Consider the following 21,187-nt stretch of genomic DNA (forward strand, 5'->3'; position numbering starts at 1 on the left):
TCCTGCAACCCTTTATGTTTACTGTTACTGGTGCAGAATGACTATTGTGTTTCAACTGTGGGGAGAAATGATCCCTTTTTATAACAGCCTGTTAAACATTCTGGAAATCTTTGTGATAAAAGGTTCCACACAAATACAAGGTGCATTAGTAATTGTTTTGTAGGTGCACTGCATAACTGCATTACAGATTGCTAATACTGTGACACTCTCAAGCTGCTGATATTAGCCATTTTGTGAAGTGTAATTATGGCTTTCTTGTACCGGGCTGCCAGCACTCTTATATCAGATAGTAGTAGCTTTTTGTTAATCTCTGTTTTTAAAATGCGACAAATTCTAATCTGCCCTCACCTCTCCTTATCCCTCCATCCTGCATAAAATGAGAAGGTCTTTTAGAATTTTGGAGGATAGTAGAGGGTTTTAGGGAGTGAGTAAACATTTCCATTACATCTTTGAATCCTCTTCTTACTGCTTTTCAATTATGGTTCACAAAGTGATGCTAAAGTATAAACTCTATCTTGCCTCCAACAATGATTAGCTGCAGTGCTTGTTTTTGTTGCTAGAAACTGGAGGCTACTGTGGGTTTCCTTCAGTGCCTAATAATTTCCACAGAACCAAGTGCCCTTTATTTAAACTACAGTCATAATTAGAGGGTTGCCAATGTTAAGCAACCATGGAGCCTGAGTTTGAGAAATGTTTATTGTGCCTCATTAAATTTGAAATTAGTACTTAAAAGGTCAGAAATAAATAATCTATTTATATTTTTGTGACAGTAAATATAAGTGGATGCTGTATGTGCACATCCTTGACTGCTCATTCCTGTGTACTGAGATGCCCCTCCGTTTGCCATAGCAGTAATCAAAATATCTTTGCCCAAAGAGAACTGTGGAGGGTTTCATTGACCACAGACAAAAAAAAAAAATGATCTATTATATTGTATCTAATTAGAAAACATCAATATTAGAAGCTAATGCATTTGCTATTTCTAAGATGCTATATTACTCCATTGTTTCTTGCCAGCATGATCACGTATTACAGGCTTGAGCAACAAGCTGGTACAAGGGAAATGAATTTAGACTGATATGCCAAAGGCTGTTACTCTTTCATTCTTAAATAAGCTTGTGGAGGCAACTGGGTTTTAAGCGATGTATAATATAAATAATGGGATTGGGGTTGGAACTGAATTTGGGGGTGTTGTTTTGGCCCACAGGCATAGGGCCACCTGCTGCTATTCCTCCAAATATTTTGAAAGTCTTTTCAGCTGACAAGCCTCGCTCAATAGAACTTGCACTCTGCAGGCAGTCAGGGCTCTATAGCTGCTAACTAGTGGAGAATTGAGACTCTGATAAAATAGAATTTAGCAGAAAAGAATGGACCAGCTCAGGTTCTGAGAGTACTGGGCCTTCTCTGAGCTAGAAGAGCTCAAAGATTGGATGGATCCAGGAGAGCTCATACTGTGTATCCCTGGATCCCATTGCTTTGGGGAGGTCTTCTATGGGATTTTTATTGTCAGTTGGATCAACTTTATCAAATCATAGACTCTGGAATTGAAGCCACCTCATAAATCTTAGGTTACTTCTAAAGATGGTTGCCAGTGCATCTAAAGGACAACTGAAATGGTTGCCAAATATCCAGGGAACAAAGCAGCTGCTGGAGCCTTGGGATATGTGACCTAGGCCTTGAGCTAGGTCTGGAGGACTATCTCCAGTTAGTGTGTGCCAAATTTTTCCTTTGTCTAACTGCTAGGCTATACTTTCCTCACCCATTCACTGCAAGTAGCCAAGAATGTCACATGTCACTCTTAGAAAAACAGGTATGAAGTAGACTGATCCGATGTTACTCTCTTATATTTTCCTTCTATCTCAGTAGTAGGTTATGCCAAGAACAGCACTTCTGTGTTTTTTTTTTTTTTTTTTTTTTTGGTCATTCTTGTTGTGGCATGTTCTAACTGAGTCAGTATTTAACATGGCTGTAGCACTTAACCTGTGTGTTTGTTTTCTTGGCTGTTTAAGGGGAGGAATAACAGTTGGTACTTGCTTGTAAAGGGCTTTGATATTTGGGGATGAAAGGCACTCTGTGCCTGCAAAATAACTTAATATGCTGTACTTGCATATTTGGGATGGTGATTGAACTCCAGGATTTATTCCACTGGCATATGTGGTTGATAGCTGTTTAGTCCTCAGATTGGATTTTGTTTACGTGGGCAAGACACAGTTTGACTTACAGGATTAGATTCTTCATTCTATATACTCTCATGCTACTTTACCCACACTGTGGCCTTGTTGATTTTGCATTTGCATATACAGTAGGCATTAACTGGTTCCAGAGCGCTTTCTATAAGCAGATACTATTTCAGAGTACATTGTACCCCACAAAGAACTTAGAAAAGAATCCAAGGGCCTTATTCAAAAGCCTCTGTTTGTTTAGTGGAACAGTGTATAGCCTGGTCTATCAGCAGGTTATTTGCTTCTGAATTTCATGAATTCCTACAGAAAACAGCGAGATTTCTTAAGGAGACATTTGTAGTGAAATTTGTAATTAGGTTGTCCTTCTAAAGGCACAACTTTGACTCAAAAATGAGACCAGAGGAAAGCATTTTCCCTGGGGCCATCTTTGCCACTTCTAGGTGGTCTGACCATTTCAGCGGTGCCAGCAAAACTTCAAAGTGATAATGAAAGGCTGTAAAGAGGGTAACTCTTTCCAATTAACTTGTTGTATATTAACCATGTGGTGTGTTTTCCTTGATAGCCCTGTCCTGAAACCCAGTGAATTCCTAGAGTTTTCTACCACATATAGAAAAGTAGTTGCCACACTGTCACTTGTGCCTCAGAGGTCTATGAACCCTTATCTTCTCATATAATTTCTTTTATCTACTCTGGGTTGGGAACATTATCATGTGCTACTACTGCCATTTCCAGAGATGTGGCAGGACAGATGGGCAGGAAGCACTTAACCATGTCATCTTATCTGTGACAGTTATATCCACATTGCTGTGTACTTATAAGATTGTAGTTGGGAATGATAAGAGAATAAATTGTAACTACAGAAGACAGTATACAAAATGGATGCTTTCTGAAGAAATAGGATCACTTTGGTCTAATAGAATTGGCCATCTACCTTAATTGTGATAAGTAACCTCATTCTTAACCCCTTCTATCTTTTCTCTGGTCATTAATTCTTGCATTGCATGAATACTTAGTGACCAGGATTGTGGCAGATGGCAAAGAGAGCTTCCAGTCCAGTTGAGAGTTGAACTGATACACTGCATACAAAATAATCATGGAATCAAAGGAAGTGCATAATCACATGTACAGTCTATATACAAAGTGCTGAGAAAATAATGACTGGAATGATCAGTGATGGACATATATTAGAAATGAGGAGAACTGGATATGCAGAAGTAGAGGGCTTATATAATCCTGATTAGCTAAGGATTTCCATTTAGATTTAATGCTAATCATAATAAGAAGCCATTGCAGGTCTTGAAAAGGTAAGTGATATGATGAAAATAGTGGACAAGAAAGATTATCCAAATAGCATATTGCTGAATGGGCTGAAGCAAATGGCAAATGGAGATGAAGGAATGGTGGTAAAGGTGATGGATGCTGTGGAAATGGAACCAAAGCGAAAGATACATGAGCTATTTTAAGAATGGTAAGAATTTAATATCTATTTGATAGGAGAGAGAGACTTCCCACATTTATGATGTGGATTCCGACATAACAAATATAAAGACCAAATTCTCCTGTGGTAATCATCTGTGCTTATCAAATCACTACGTTGCTCTTTAGTTCTATAAAGTATTGGTATAATTCTTTAAATTGCATTTCGGGAGCCTATGTACAAGTATGTGCATGTATCTGCAGGTAGTTATGTGCCAGTCTCTGTATTCATTTGTCTAAATGACTGACATTTTGACCATCCCTAATAAGAGGTCCATTAGTTTATGAGCTCCTTGAAGGCATATGCTGTGTATTTTTTCTATTCTCAGGATTTGATGCATGTTTATTCAATGGATGAGTGAATAAATAAGTTAATAAGAATCGGTTTGTTGTAGAAGCCTAGAATTATTAGAGTTTGAAGGGAAACATTGAAATCATTTGTTTATTCTCCTTATTTTATGGATGGATAAAGCAAAATCTTAAGAGGGGTAAATTGATTTATCCAAGGTCATCTGTGAGTTCCATGAAAATAAGGAGAAGGGAGTCCAGGTTTCCCCACCAGAACAAATTGCTCTCTGTAGTCAAACTGTATGTGTTTGTGTATGAGAATTAGGGCTGTGGTGTGTGGAGAACATATGACTTACAAGATGTGGTTAGTAGAAGATTACTTAACTTTTCTCGGGTTCAACATAAATACAAGCTTTCCAGTGATGGTAACTATGGGGATAGTGCCTTATTCCACCTTCACTAATTCCTACTTCATCTGCTGCTGTCTGGATGGATGAGTCTGTGAATATACATTCTAGCTGGAGGCATGCTGGCTTTATCTTTATGTAGAATTTGCATTTTCATTTTTATGTATTAGGCATAGAAAGTAGGAAAAAGTCATTTGTTGATTCATTTCCAAAAAATCATTTTGTAAGGAGATGGCCATTTGAACATCTAAAACAGCAACCACTTTTGGAAAAGGTTATGTATGGGTCTTTTCATCATTGATCAATAGGCACAATTATCATTAGTGGAAGTTAGCAATTAAAGAAAAATAACCAGCACTTTAGAATCACTTTTCTGTGCATCTGATTTGGAATTCCAGTTTTGCTGGTTTGTATTGCTAGAATGAATTAAGAATTTAAAAATTTTAAAAAACCAATTAGTTAGAAAATTGCAGTTATAATGTTTTCAGTTTGATGGGACTTTTAAAGTGTAATTTAAGAAGATTGTTCATTTTCAAATGCAAACCTTTGGGTTTGAGGAATCTCTATTTTAATCACAGAGTCTGCAACCTTTTTTAGCTTGGTGTAGTGACCTGGGGATTTATGCCAGTAGGCAAAGAGTCTAGTCCTGGATATCTGCATTTATTGGGCTTCTTTCTCCTCAGGGTTGAAGTCTCCCTGGTGATAAATGTGGTGCTGTGAGAGCTGCAGTCACTCTTCCAGAGACTAGGGCACAATTCAGTGAACTGTAAAAGTAATGCAAAATGACAATTAAAGTAGGGCATTCTCTGGTACCTTGGGGGCCTGACAAAGTGGAAGTATTTGACTTCTGATGTGCCAGACTTATTAACATAGAAACATAATAAAATATAATCTACCCAAAGTCTCACTAAAAGCCTCACATATCCAGAAGGGAGTTGAGAATAGAAAGCAGTAAGCAAATAAAGCTCCTAAACAGGTAAAATACAAGTAAACAACAGAACCCAAACCATTGCACAGAAGTTCATATTATTAAAGATCATGTAATTTTCCTCTTAGGACAAATATATCTCAGCTCTCTACTCAGAACTTATTAACTCATGTTCTAGTCTATTCTTACAAATACAATTATGTAGTTTCCGAAAGTGCAATAGAGTAGAAGCATTGAACTTGAAGAGGAAGAGGAACTTCTTTTGCTCTAACATCTCTGAGAAGTAGCATATGTGAGTATTTGATGGCAAGTTAGTTGAATGACAGCTGTTGAAAATTAAAGGCAAGAAATCAAAAAGCAGTACTTTGGGGTCATTGAATATAACCGAGACCTTCATGGTACAATGATTTGTGTTTAGAAGGGTGCACCTAAATAACCACTAAAAGGTTAAATTTTGTCTTTTATACTCTACTTTGAAGGGGACAACTTTGTGACACATTTTAGAAACAAGGTATAATGGTTAGGGTTTTAAATCAGAGTTTCAGTTCTTAAAGGGGAAAGCCCTAAGCTATCTGGAAAACTGAGCTATGCAGAATTATGTATTCTATGAGGGTTTTAGAAAAATCAAGATTTTATTAAAACTAGGCCAAGTGAGAAACCTACTCTAAGTGAGTTACTAGGAAAAAGACTTCTAATTAGAGAAAGGATTTGGGAGAAGTATATTAAATGATAAAAAGTGACTTATTTGCTCTCAAGACTGGAAATAAAAGTTTGCTGTAGACCCAGTTTTAACATCAAAATTAGGTTTTTCAGAAACAATGTTGTTCTTGTCTCTTTGCTGTGCTTCTTTGTTAACCTGCCTGTCTCATTAGAGATGGGGACATTTCCTAGTGAAATTAATGTGACATTTAGAGAAAATTTCCTCTCTCAAATGTTTCATGTTATTTGCCATTTAGAATACTTAAAGATGGGATTGGAATAATGTCAAACAAATTTTGATTAAATAAGGCTAACTAGGAGCCAATACAGTCATGTGAAAAAAAGAAAAGCTCTTGTATTATTTCTTGAAAAGTGAATTCCTTCTGTGTTTTTTTTTATCCTATGTTGAGATAACCTCAGTAGATAATTTGACAGAAAAGGTGCCATCTCCTAAACAGCTGGGCTTGCCTTAGAAAACACAGGTCAAGGCCTGTCGCCAGTTCTTTGTTAACAACACTTGTTTTGTACCCTGGAGGTACATTAGAATTATCTGGGAAACTTTTTAAAAAATACCAATGTCTGGGCCCAACTCCAGGCCAATTACTTCACAGTCTCTTGAAGTGGATCTTTGATGACAGTATTTTTTTTTTAGTTCCTGAGATGAGTCTAATGTGCAGTTAGGACTGAGAACCACTGGCTTAAGACATGAAAACTATTCATTAAGACAAGATTGTTTCCTTGTGCATGGAGGTCTGAGTCTCATTCTTTGCTCCACCAGAAGTGAGAAAAAAATCTACTCTTTCAGTGCATACAGGTTGGACTTGAGCACACACCTAGAACAAATATAAATTAGAATACTTGATATCAGTAGATATAGACCCACATATAGGCTGTCTATTGTCTGTTAACTCAGTTGTTTGGATTATAGTAATAATGAGGCCAGAACAGTGTATTCTGTCCAATTAAAATTATTCTGTTCCATATATTGTTCCTATAACTGCAACTAAATTGCCTCATAAAGAGAGATGAAACTGAATAGAAAGACAAAAGACAATGTACAAATCAATTTAACCCCATTCACTCAGGAAAAGTTACTTCTAGTTACCTGCCTCATTGACTAGTGCTACCAGTGACATTTAGGATGAAACATGGGGTCATCTGCCTGTTATGGCTTGTGCTGATTTGTGGAAAGGAATATTTACATTTGAAGGTTAGGACCATAAGAATGGGCAGTGTAAAAATGAATGGGCAGAATTAAAACAGAATAGAGGAAAGCGATAAATCACAATGATATTCTTCTACCTACAGTGGCAGATGATACCTGTTGCATCTGCCCACAGTTAACTGATTTGTCTTGTGGGGTTAGGAAATTCTCGTGGTCATATACATTATTCCATTAGGACCAAGAAGTAGTATGTCTCAGAGAAAAAAATTGGTTTGAATTTCTTCTTTGCCCAAACATATGGTTCTGTTTCCTTGCTTAGAGGCCAGATATCCACAGAACTCCATATTTGTGCTCAGTGAACACAGGTTAGATGCACTCATATGCAAAGCTATGCAAAAATTTCTACTTGAAAACTGGCTTTTAAAAAACATGACAGTAACTTGGGATATTGATCATGTTTTCCCTGAAAAACCAATGCCCTCTAGATTTCCTCTCCTGTTTGTTTTTGTCATCTACCACATTTCTTGCAAAAGTGATTTGATAAGTTTGGAGGCTGATAGAACATGCTTGTGCTATTGTTTTATTGCCTGGATGAGGGCCAAATTCCTGGTCTACTTGGGGTTTCAAATTTTGAAGAGAGTAAAGAATAAGAATTCCCACCATGAGCCATAGTAAATGCAGTTGTAATCCCCTTGGATTCAGAGATTACGGAGGAGGAAACTGAGGCACACAGAGATTAAATAATGTACCCAAGGTTGCACAGTGAAGTGAATAACTGAACTGCTATTTTAATTTTTAGGGGGCGGGGAAGTTTCACTTGTTAAATCATATATTGTAGTTGTTATCATAGAAGAGCACATTTGACCAACACCATTTCCCCCTCTTATATTGATAAAATGAATTAACTCAAGAAGCATTTGTTGGTTGATTGACTGAGAGGTAAGCTACTCTTCAAATACTTAGATTGTATTCCCAGCACAGAGCTTTAAGTTAGCTTCCTCCTCCTGTAGTTATGTTTGCAACAATTTTGCCATTCATTTTCTTATGAACAAATTAGAAACAAACTGACCCCTTTGATTATTATTCTCCCAAGCCATTGCTTCCAACAGCATCAAAAATTGCTTGTGGTTTACATTAGAAGGGATATAAACTTCTAGATAAAAGCAGTGTGAGTGGGTATTACCCAGTGTGTCTTCCAATGTGGGGTAAATCCAGGAGGCACAGATACACCCCAGTAAGTACTGGGCACTGTTGGGTTTTAGTTTTTAGTTTCCTTCTCAATACTCTCCCCTTCTTTCTCCCACCTATTCACAACCCACTTTTTACCTACTCTAGGTGGTTAGGGTCCTTACTCTGACTGTTGGCTGTTTAGTGCCCACATGGGAGCTGGATCTGCTATTACCTGTCTCATTTTCTCCTCTATCAAACTGTGAACTCCTTGAAAGCAAGGACTGCATCTAAGAACCTAGTGCAGTTAATGTGTGACAGGTAGTCATCTGAAATAAATCTGCTATTTTGTTCTCTAGACAGCTATTGTGTTACGTTTTCCAGGCACTTTCAGTTGAAGGGATTGCAGAAGGCTCCCAAGGAATGGTGGGCATTGTGGGGATTTCCATTAGAAGGGCAGGAGGGTAGAGGAGATGTGTTTGGGCATTTTTCAGTTCCTACAATGGTTCAACAAGAGCTGTACTTTGGTGTTGGATATAAAGTTCACTTTACTAGGATACTGACTTACTTCACTGTAGACTCTTCCCTATCTCTCACCCCTTGTAAGGCTGCCCCCCTTCAATTCACCCAGCCTTTGGGTGCTAACAAATGGTTTTTCAATCTCTTTCATCTGGCAGGTATTCTGCATTTGCTTTTGTAAAACCGTTGCTCTGGCAGTCTACTGTAACCAGATTAGATGGTAGTGTTTTAATGATAGAAACTGAGACAGAGGTTTGCTTGCAAACTTCATGTCTGACATGAAAGGCTTTGGCACCCCCTGTGGTCTGCTCTTCACCCTGTTTTAGGCATAATACTTGTTTGCCTTTATATTTGTGATAAAAGAAGGCCTTCTGCATAACCAGTGCTGAGCAAATGTCTTAAAACAAAGGGAAGTGCAGAGTTTAAATCCACAGTGGGGGATTACCTTGCTTGCATTTCCATATCTTTGGAATAAATATTTTAACATGTTAATTATCTACTACTAATAAAAATACCTTTGAACTTCCAGTCAATTTGATGGGCATAGAATTGTCTCCACTGGGGAATGGGAAGCAATTAGTTTCTATAATGATTGTGAGTCATATTGTCTCTTCTCTGTAAGTGGTTGCATGGTCAGTAGCCAGCCCTATTCTAGGAAATGTTTGTGCCAAGTCTGTCCTGGCCTGCAGGAGTGAGTTGCTACCTCTACAGAGCCCCCTGGTCTCAAGACCTTAGGCCACTACCCCACTATAGCCTTGGTTTCCAATTCATTCATTGCTTCTTGCCCAATAAAAAAGATTCCTTTTAAGTAGGATACTTGGATTCCTCTTATGAATTACCAGTGTAACATTTAAATTCTTTTTTCCTCATTACAGACTGAAAATTATTCTTTTGACTCCAACTATGTGAACAGCCGAGCCCATTTAATCAAAAGGTATGTACTGTATAGAGGGTAAAGAGGGGTGGGAGGGGTGGGGGGAAGGGAAAAAATAACAGAATGAATCAAACAACATTACTCTATGTAAATTTATGATTACACAAATGGTATGCCTTTACGCCATGTACAAACAGAGAAACAACATGTATCCCATTTGTTTACAATAAAAAAAAAAAAAGGTATGTTGATTTGCTTACCTAGCTTGATTTAATATAGAAAGAAAAACAGATTTTTTTTAAAACCATGCCTTTTTGCATTTTAAGATGAATGACTATATACTTATTGTAGAAAGTTTGGCAAATTTAAGTAATTCCATCACTTAAAGGTAATCTTGTTGGCATTTTATCACATTTTTCCATTAAATTGTATGTATAAATATTTACAATTAAAAAATAAAATTGGAGTTAAATGAAAATATACTTTTGTTGATTAGGTATGTAATATGAGAAATATTAGAAAACTTGCAAAATCATGTTTATCAAAATACTTATTGCTATTCATTTTAAATAAAAGAAGGCCTTAAAAGTTTTTCTCCTGTGGAACTTCCAGTGAGTTCTGAGAACTCTGTTATTTTGACAACTATGATATTTTAATGACAGAAAAACTAACTTTTTATCTTTTACAATGCTTTTTTAGATGAGAGAGGAAAAGAAAATTGCCTGATTCAGTACTTGTTAAAGATTTTTGAAGCGTTTCTCTGAATACTGACAAAGTAGATTTCACCTGGTGCAGTGGGCATCAAAGTCATCTAATACGAAAAAGACAGGACATGTAGAAAACCTTGTAAGGAGAGAAAACTAAGCAAAATAAATTTTCTTGTGAAAATAAGTAACAAAACAATAACAAAAATAACCCAATACTGACCATTCAGATAATGCCTTTATTACTGTTTCATGTAAATAACCTCTTGAATTTCTAGTGGTTATTCTACAGCTAAAATTGAACACTGAGTGTGTTTGTTAAAATAATGGAAATAAAATAGAAAGCAAGCAGGGTGTGTTAGAGCTGCTGTAAAGAAGACCTGGAGCTTCTATTATTTTGCTGGCTGTAATCCCATGAATTTACATAAATCACTGGAAGAGTAGGATTCACATAATAAACTAGCTTGTTGTACAAGTAACTTGAGTTCATATCTAATTTAATTTATGATGCTGCAGTAATCCCCCCAATCATGTTAGTCTTATCTGTACCACTTTGGGATAGCATGTGACCTTAAGTGATGATCATTAGTCATCTTGAAGTGGAAAGGATTGTATGCCAGCCATAGCATAGTTTGAAAATTTTCTGAGGGGTTGGGAAGAATCCATTTAGAATCTTTTCTTGGCCTACAGAATAAAGCAGTGAGGAATTTAAAATTATCTGACTTATTTTTATTTTAATGGGAAGGAAAAATCTTTACAAACACTGATTAGAGTGGTTTTGCAGCAGAGATCTGCTTTGTTTTCTGCTTTTGAGATTTTTGTTTTCAAAGCTTCTTTTAAAACTTATAGTGAAAACAGTGACTTGCCTTATCCTTACAGGTCCCTTGGGCAAGCTATTTCTGGATGCCTGGGAATTCTATGACCAAATTAAACTGATAACATGAGTCAGATTTTCTTTGCCTGGCAGAAAGCTAAAACTCCTGGGGACCCTCATGTCTTAGGTCAGCCCTGAATATCCAATTTAAAAGACAGACTGATGAAATGAAAACTTATGTCAAACATTTAACTTTTGGGATATGTGTATTTCCACAACAGCTTTGTGACTCACTGGGAACTGGGAACTGGGAACCTATCATTTTGATTACCTTATAGCACACACACACACACACACACACACACACACACACACACACACACACAGAAGGCATGATCTGGAATTAATAGGGTCTGATGGTGGCTGAAATCAAAGGTAGCAGTTTTTACTAAGGACCTTCTTTATTAAGAGGAAATACTTTAAAGCTGAGAGACATACACACATTTTGCCAGTTTCTGTTATGGAAGTGCAATGACTTTGGAAAACCATGAAGGCCTTGGAATTTATGGGATCAACTGAGTTTAGACAAAGTACAATACCTGGAAGGATACAGGGTATTTTGTGTTCTATGCTTTCTTGGGGAGTAACCATTATAAATATAAAATTCATAGAAAATATTAAAAGAGAGTAGTTACTAACACCAGGTGATCAAACCATGCAAAGTATGCTCAAATAGCTCACAACAATGTTGGAAAGGGGTTTTTCCATATGCGGTTTCTTGAAGATCCATTTCTGTGCATGGGAAGAGCTTCTGGCCAGGAAATTCTGAATTGGATTATCAGTTGTGAACTTGTTTTCCTATTTTCTCATCTTCTATTCATTATCTACTCATCCAAGGATGTTTCTTAGGTCATTCTTTCTGGCTTTCTTGGCCAGACTATTTATACATGGGCATCTTTCCCTCTTTCACTTGTATCTACCTTAGATGGTTGAACAGCACTGACATTGTTCTCTGATTATTTCCTGTGTCAATCAAGAAATAGTTACATGAAGTCGTTGACACACTCAATTTTAATGATTTGAGAAAGTAATTTTTTTTACAAAGGGACTATTTGCAAAGACTTGGGCAAGGGACACCACAGTATTCTGGTATAAGAACAGTGGAGTCGAAAATACTTCTGAAAAGACTAAGAAAGAGCAAGGAGGGAACATTGACTACAAAGTAATAGTGACTTCTGATCAGTTGAAGGATATGGTCACCATGAAGTGACCCTGCAAGAGAGAAACAAAGACAATCGATACCCTAGTATCATTCGTCTTTTACCTTCTGATCTCTTCCTCATGCCCTTCGTGGGCTAATCCCAATGGAAAGTCATAGGGCAAAGGGATTTTACACAGGCATAGATCAAAGTTGAGAAGAGTCAAGAGTGAATCTGAAAGGGAAAAGAAAAAAATATGGTACATTCTCCATAATATTCTGCACTAAAGACTCTAGCATTATATCCCTGTAGTTTTTTTTCCCTCCAGAACCTCATTTGCAACCTGGAGGTACCTCAAGGAAAAAGTCCCAGATTAACAAACTGAAAGAGTTGAAAATTATTCTGGATGGATTTCCTTCCTGTTGTATTTGTTTCCTTGCTATCTTCTCAGAGCAAGAAAAGTCAGCAATGGTACATTGCCTCTGATGCAACACTCTCTTTGCTCATGCCTGCTTTCTTTGCTGCTGTCTGATATCCATTCCTATAGTGCTTTTGGAGAAGTATCAAGCAGGGCCTGAGGTTGTACATCAAAGAAAATAGAAGATGAAATGAACAAGATGCTGAAGTAGTGTGGAATGGAAAATTAATATCAGCTCCTAAACCATGCACAGTGCTTTCCTTTATCATCATTGTCCTGGGGTTTTGTAGCACCTGGTATGGTGCCTTGAATATAGTAAGTGCTTGATGCATGTTTATTGAATGAATAAAAGAAAGAAGTTGAAGGAAACCTCAGCATTTTTCCATTAAAAACAAGCACTAAACTTCCCTTTAAGCCAGTGATTTCTGAACTTTAGTGTGTGTTGGGAATCACCTAAGAGGCTTGTTAAAATGCAGTCTCTCGCTCCATTCCTGCAGAACCTCCAGTTTTAACAGGTTCCCAAGGTGATTGTGATACAGCTGGTCTAGAAACCACTTTAGAATCTTCCCTAGATACCTTAAACACAGTTATAATACTCTTTAAACTATCACTCCCTTCTTATTCTTAGTCTCAGATGGTATTCCCTGGGTATATGGTGTCACCTACTGGGAAGATATGGCCTAGTTCCTTTCAGAGTCTTCATATTTTTGAAAAGGATTCTAATATTTTAAATGGTAGATACAGATAAGAATGTGTGTAATGTTCATTAATCAAACATTTGCTGAGTAACTCTTGTGTGCAGAGTCCTATTCAGGTGTTTCCATGAGAACCTGCCCTTCTGCTGGCCACCAGAATAGTAATAGAAACATTCGCATTTACAATACCATTGCAAACAGGTACTCTTAATTTATTATCCTACAAAGTTGTTTTACAAGTCTTTCATCTCCCAAGAGGTACACAGGTAATAAAGCAAGAGAAATCAGCATTTTTTATTCTTGACATAAATTGTTATTTGTATTGTGTTCTTATACCAGACTGCTTTACAATTTGTAGCATCTTGCCCACTGAGTCTTAAACTGCCTTACACAAATCCATTCATTAAGCCAATAAATGTCCTTACAAGATCAGAGTCAGTGGTACTTAGTTTGTCAGATGGGCAAACTGGTCCTTAAATGAGTTAACTGTTCCAAGCTTTGGGGGAGGGTATTGGTTATATCTTTTGCTTTTCCTTCTGAGAATACATGACTTCTCAAATTCACACTACCAGTCCCTTACATACCAGTAGCTAGTATTTCACAGTTTTGTTTTATTATTTCTATCCTTTTTACCTAAAGAGAAAAAAAAAAAAACTCTGAGGTGGTTTATAACATTGAGATGGATGATCAAATTTTAAAAAGCAGATCTAAAACCAATTAGGAGAAGCAAGATAGAGATTCCTGGCATCCAGGGAGATAAATCAGTGCAATTCAACATTACATTTACCTTTGCAGCTTTTGAGAAGCCAAGACTGAAAAGTAAATGCATCAGGTCATATAGGTCTCATTATTCAATAAAGAAATGGTACATATTTGAGAGAATGATTTTTTTTTCTGTTCCTGAATTTTAGGAGAAATAACATAATGGACAGTGTCTGACTATTGTTTACAGAAGGTGTAGAAATAGTCTTTAAATAAAATTTTCAATACCAATCTGGTAAAAGACCATGGATATAATATTTAATTATAATTCAATGAAGGCATTACCATGTGGAATAATGATCCTATTAAATTGTAACCATTTATTGAGCATGTGTGTATGTGATACTTCATGTGTACTATCTTGTTCAGTCCTCAAATAGTCTCGTGAAGGAGATTTTGGCAACTACATTTTACAGACAAGAAAATTGAGACTTGATGACACTAGATATCAAGACTAGGGTCACATAGATGAAGGGACAGATCACAGATTATCATTTGTCCCAATGACTTCAAGTTCACTGCTTTTTCCAGTATAGTCTGTTACCAGAATAGAGTTTAGAGAATCTAGAGCAGTTGTTCTCAACTGGGGGTGATTTGGCAATATCTCCCTGGAGACAAAATGATGTTATTCTTGTGGGCCACTTCTGGCAGCTCATGGGTAAAGCTCAGGAATGTTTCTAAACATCTTACGATGCACAGGACAGCTACATCAAAGAATTATGTAGCCAAGAATGTCAATAGTGCCAAGGTTAAGAAGCCCTGCTCTAAAGGATGGTTAACTACATTGCTCTTGTACTCTATCTCTCACCATCATGTATCTCATGTATGTTTTGGCAACTGCTAAAATTCAGTCAATTCAGAATTAAATTTTCTGGCTTAACATGCTAGTTTTGTGTTGGGGATTAAATAACTTTTCATTATGTTTCAGATAACAGATAATACAGGTTGAAAAGTTAATTTTTGTTATAAAAATGGAGCAGCCTGTAATATCATCCAGGCAGGTCGTTTCCCTTCTCTTGAAGAATATGAGTGCTTGTAGGCAGGACCAATTGTTTTTCTAAAGTACAAACTTTGAATCTATTTAAACTGTGGAATCAGAATCTACAGCTTCTAGGAAGCCCTAGAATCTGTACCATAAAGCTAGAAATCGTAAGACACTTCAAATCAAGTGTTTCCAATTGGTCTTCTTGACCATGAAAGGATTATAAGATGATTTAAAAAAAAAATAGAGCTGCATCCTTGTGGGTTCATAGGGCTAAGTTATCTGAGTTATAATTTAGAGGAACTGAGTGAGCTGGCCTGTTAAGTGATTTTAGTTTTAGTGAAGTTGATGCTCAGTTATCCTTTCTGAAAATAATTAGCTAACAGGTCAGTGCTTCACTACATCCTACTCTTCATTTTCTTATAATTATTGCTTTCTAGTTACTTGATCTTTTCCTTTTAAAATTCAGGTCAGCCAGTTTTTAGCACCTAGGTTGGTCATATGTTAAAAATTGGCTGTGATTCCTCTTACCCAAGTGCAAAAAATTACAGTGTATTTATTGTGTTCATGGCACGGCTCTTCATCATATGTACTGAGTGTTCTTATCAAAGTCTCAGGGAACCAGGCTTGTGAATGTTCAAAGTTGAGCAGAACAAGTGAATTTGCAGTACTGACTCCACAGGGCTCCCTTTGCAGAGGCACAGTAGGTTTGTTGGGGCTTGTCCTAATTCACAAGTGTGCCACTCTTCCTTGTTGAGACAGCAACACATTTTCTTGAGTGTGCCTTTGCTGCTACCTCACTAACTAGGGAATGGATTCACCATTCACTAGTTATTTTAGATGCATGATGTATGATCCAAGGTGTAGCACAATTGCAGATTCAGGCAAGATGTACAAAATATTATGAATACCAGGTGGGTCCTTTATGGGTATACTTTGTATATTATCCTCTACTCTGTGAAAAATGGTGTGGAGTTCTTGGCTAGTATGCTTAGTACCTTGTGTGGTGTGTTGGTTTAATAAATCCAAGAAAAAATTTACCAACAAACTCTTGAGCTGACAGTTTTCATGTTTTTAGTATGCCTATGCCCACAGTTACATTAATGCTTACTCTCTGGCTCTCGCTTTTATCTTACCTTCTATATTACAGTTCTCCATAGAAAGAGAGTCAATAGGTATTTAAATCTCTATATCTATCTAGAAAAGGTTTTATTATAAGGTATTGGTTCATGTGATTATGGAGGCCAAGAAGTCCTGTGATCTGCCATTTATAAGCTGCAGAACCAGGAAAGTTGGCAAGGCAGTTGAAGGCCTGAGAACCAGATACCCAATGGTATACATTCCCATCTGGTTCTTAAGGCCTAAGAACCAGGAGCAATTAGTACAGGAGACAATTGATGTCCCAGCTCAGGCAATTTGGCAGAGAGCAAATTCAATCTTCTACCTTTTTTTTCTATTTAGGCCTAGGATGGATTAGGTGATACCCACCCACGCTGGGGAGAGTCATATGCTTTATTCAATTTCACAATTCAAATGCTAATCTCTTCTGGAAACACCCTTACAGACATATCCAGAAATAATGCTCTACTAGCTACCTGGGCATCCTGTGGCCCAATCAAATTGACACATAAAATTAGCCATCACACCTTCCATGCACCAAGGTTCTTCTCTTCTGACCTCCTCTTTTTCTTTGAATCTGTCCCTTTGCCTTTTTCAGTTAAAACTGATCTGGGTTCTCTGACACTCCTTTCTATTTTAATTGTGCTACCTCAACTTCTTTACTTTTTATACTTGGTTAGTAGATATCTTTGGAGAAGAATTATACATAGTGGTTAAGGTTGTAGGCTCTGGAGCTAGACTACTTGGATTTGGTCTTAGATATACTACACATTTTGTCAGCCATGTGACCTTGTGAAAATTATTTAACTTCTATGAATCTTTGCTATCTCCTGTGTAAATATAATTATTAGTAGCACCTTTCTCTTATAGACTTGTGATGATTTAAAAAATTAATGTCAAGAACTTGAAATAGTGCCTCATGAATAATAATCTCTCACTGAAAATTAACTGTTATTATTTTACTTTAATTGTATTAAAACAGAAAAATCCTGAAATGACAGCATTCTTTAGAGGTGGTTGTTTTAGATTTGCATCTCATACCTTGCCTATAGCGATGCACTGAAAAGTGAATGAAAATATTAGTTGAATCAACATCCAATAGAGGGAACTTCTCTGTAATGTTAAGTTCCATTATGTTTAAACAGAAATTTCTCTTCCCCTCATCCATACCCTGTTGGGCAATCTAACCACTGTTGGCCTCATTATAGAGCTGACATCATCCTGGCTTGGAATGATTTTAAAAATCAGATCTATCACAGTCATAAATGAACATTCTTTCTTCAACCCAGCAGCTCCACCTTCAAGGACCTAGAGGGCAACAGCCTGAAGGATAGTGGACATGAGGAGAGTGACCAGACTGACAGTGAGCATGATGTCCAGAGGAGCCTGTATTGTGATACTGCTGTCAATGATGTGCTGAATACCAGTGTGACCTCCATGGGATCTCAGATGCCTGACCATGGTAAGCAATGACTGATTGTAAGTTACAACAATAGACTCCAAAGAACCCAGGATGTTTGCAGGCACCTTGTAAAACTACTATAATGACTGTATTATCAAAGTATCCATTAAGCTTATACCTCTGCAGTGTTTACAGCAGAATCTAGCCAGTTTCTTCTTCTCCTTCCCTGAATGATTCCCTCAGGATTATATACTGTTTGGTCATTTTGCAGGATAATAGCATATACATATTGTGTACATTCCACTTTAATAGTAACTACACTGAGTGAGCACACAGGAAATGAGCAGATGCCTTCTTAGGAGGAATAAATGTCTCTTTTTGCTATGGTGCCTGAATTCAGCTGATCAATTGAGTTGCATAGAACACAACTCTAATGAGACCAGAGGGATGGGTTTTATTTCCCAATAATGCTGGTTAGATTTACTGGGAGAGACACCGTTCTCTGACCACAAATTGTGTGCTCTTTACTGAGGATTGAAAGTACTGAACTTCCCATTTTGTCTGGCTGCCACATGATTCCATGCCATAAGTCATAGGGGAGGCCAGGGTAAGAGAATGAAGCTGATTCAATGTAAAACATTCCACTAAGGTGGAAGGCACATGTCAGGAGCAGCATTCTCATGTATGAGGAAGGATCTGTTTTTGTGAACTCAGCCACACATGCCTCAGCAAGAAGCACTATTTAAAATTATGCTAGGCAGAAACCAGGATATAAAAGCATTAGTAGAGTTCAGCTAAGGCAGAATGTTCAGATGGACTTGGGCACAAATGTCATTTTCAATATTTTACTGATGCAAACATGCTGTGCAAACAGCCTGTCCTTTTCAATTAAGAAGTATGAATTCAACTTAGTGTTTAGGCTCAGTGATGCTTCAGAATACTTGGCTATGTCTTGGAGAAGCTAGGCTCAAGCTCAGCTGGAAGTCCTACTGCTAAAAGTCTTAAAGATGAGAAAACAAAATATGGTGATTATGTGCTGGGCTTCAGCTGTTTCATTTCACTGTAAACATCATTAAATGCTTTTGTTTTGGTTTTGTAAATGAATCAAAAAATGCATGATTCACAAAACAAAATGTTTTCCATGGGAAAAAATAGTCATTGTAGATTTTATTAAATTGTCTAGTCCATTCCCTCCCCACCAGACCCGAGTGTCAAAGTCTATAATATAGAAAGGTCACTACCAATTATGCACTGCTGCCTTCCCTAATTGTTGAGTGGTGACATCTGCAGAGATAATCTACTTTCTGGGAAACCTTACTATGACTAAGGATAAAAAATTTATGTAACTGAAACAGAAGCAATTTAATTCTTAGAGGATTAGCAGTGTGTCATAGGATGCAGACAGCTATGTATCGTTTACTACTTGCATGTGTCTCAAAGAAATGCTTTTTCATTTGTATCAGAAAGGATTTTAGTTAGATGCTCTCTGAAATGAAATGACTCCAGGAAAGGAAATAGGCATAATTGATTCTCACTTTATGCCTGGCTAGAACAACATCTGTTTTAATTTTTGGCACATTTCTCTAGGAAAACAATATAAGTGGACCATAGCTAGATTTTCTATTTCTTACAAATGGGGTATATTATAAACTGTGTAGATTGGATAATAATGAGAATATTCTAAAGAAAATGTGACAGTGTCCCAAGATTCTCCAATATATGAGATGATTTCACACACACACACACACACACACACACACACACACACACACACACACAGATGCACTTTGTGCTGTTCCATTTTGGCAACACTTCTATAGTTGTTTCTCAGTATGTGATTTGCATATATGTGTCTTCATTTTTTTTCCCATTATTCCAGCAGTGGCTAAACTTTGAGCCAACCCTTAGGTTGGTTCTTTTCAACTTGAGTGGCTAAAATTTGTGTATGAAGATCTTGTTTACATAGTCTCTACCTTGTGATATCCCCCTACTTCTGAAGATTTCCATAATGATAGTTAATTGTGTGTCCCAAATCAACTCTAGGCTTGCCACACAGATTGTGTCACCACAATCTTGTGTTAATTATTACTACCTCAAAACATAGCAATGATTCCAGCAATTAACATTTCATAGCATTTACTATCTCAACTTGTTCTCACATGATAAGTGTATCTCATTTTATCCTAAGGCACAGTCATGGGAATGCAGTTACTGGGTGAATCCACCATACATGCCTGATTTTGAAGTTCTCAGGCTATACTTTGTTCCTAATATTTCTTTTGGTTCTGCTAGAACCACTCCAAATGTGTGCTAGATTTACCCAATAGAGTGAACCTTACATCATTGTATTGAATAGTTTGGTTCAACCTGGATATCCTATCTGTGGCTCTATGACATTTCTAATTTGAATATTGATACTGCATCTTTCTTTGCACATATGTGGGCATGTAATTGATAGAGAAGTCTCAGAGTTTTCAACATTAAGGTATTTTTCTGCATCTGTTCGTTTTTCTTTTTTTGTTTATTTTTAAAAAAAATTTTACAGACTTCATTTTGATTCATTGTACACAAATGGGGTATGTCATTTCATTTCTATGGTTGTGCATGATGTAGATTCATACCATTCGTGTAATCATACATGTACATAGGGTAATGATGTCTTTCTCATTCTACCATTTTCATACCCCACTCCCTCTCATTTCCCTCTATGTAATCTAAAGTTTCTCCATTCTTCTCTCATTCCCTCCCCAACTCCCATTGTATATCATCATCCACTTATCAGGAAAAACATTTGGCCTTTGTTTTTTTGGGATCGTCTTGTTTCACTTAGCATGTATGTTCTCCAATTCCATTCATTTACCTGCAAATGCCATAATTTCATTCTTCCTTATCGCTGAGTAATACTCCATTGTGTATATATACCACAGTTTCTTTATCCATTCATCTGTCGAAGGGCATCTCGGTTGGTCCCACAATCTAGCTATTGTGAATTGAGCTGCTATAAACATTGATGTGGCTGTGTTACTGTAGTATGCTAATTTAGGAATTGTTTATTCAGTGGTCTATTATTGTGTTGCTAGTGTTGGAGGAAAAGATACAAGCTATATTTGGTCCTCCTTTTCTGAGAGACACCAGGCCCTGTGCTTCTTCACACTGCCAAAAGTTCCTTTGGGAGTTGTACTTAGAACTTTACTATAGCAGAAGAATGCTAAGGGTGAATGATAAGGGTGCTTTATGACTTATGTAAGGGCCCAAATGTCTTAAGTTTCAATAACTATTCTCTGAGAACTTTACAAGCTATTGGAACCCAGAATCGCTAACTAGATTCAGTGAAGGAAGGGGAATATGTAAAAGACTTTTGAACTTAAAGGCCAAAATTCAGGTGT

The 21,187-nt window shown here is 37.0% G+C and overlaps 1 protein-coding gene across 4 annotated transcripts in view; it reads left to right on the plus strand.

Moving 5' to 3' along the window:
* Positions 1-21,187, plus strand: part of PCDH19 (protocadherin 19) — a 99,851-nt gene that overhangs the window by 45,573 nt on the left and 33,091 nt on the right. For 2 of the 4 annotated variants that reach the window (XM_079124427.1, XM_079124425.1), the window contains 2 exons: positions 9,708-9,766; positions 17,689-17,861. In XM_079124427.1, coding sequence (XP_078980553.1) covers positions 9,708-9,766; positions 17,689-17,861 — 232 coding nt within the window. The remainder of the gene's footprint in view (positions 1-9,707; positions 9,767-17,688; positions 17,862-21,187) is intronic. The other 2 variants (XM_079124424.1, XM_079124426.1) reach the window with 1 other exon arrangement.

This window comes from Sciurus vulgaris, assembly GCF_902686455.1.
Source record: "Sciurus vulgaris genome assembly, chromosome: X".
In the NCBI taxonomy this organism is placed as follows: domain Eukaryota; kingdom Metazoa; phylum Chordata; class Mammalia; order Rodentia; family Sciuridae; genus Sciurus; species Sciurus vulgaris.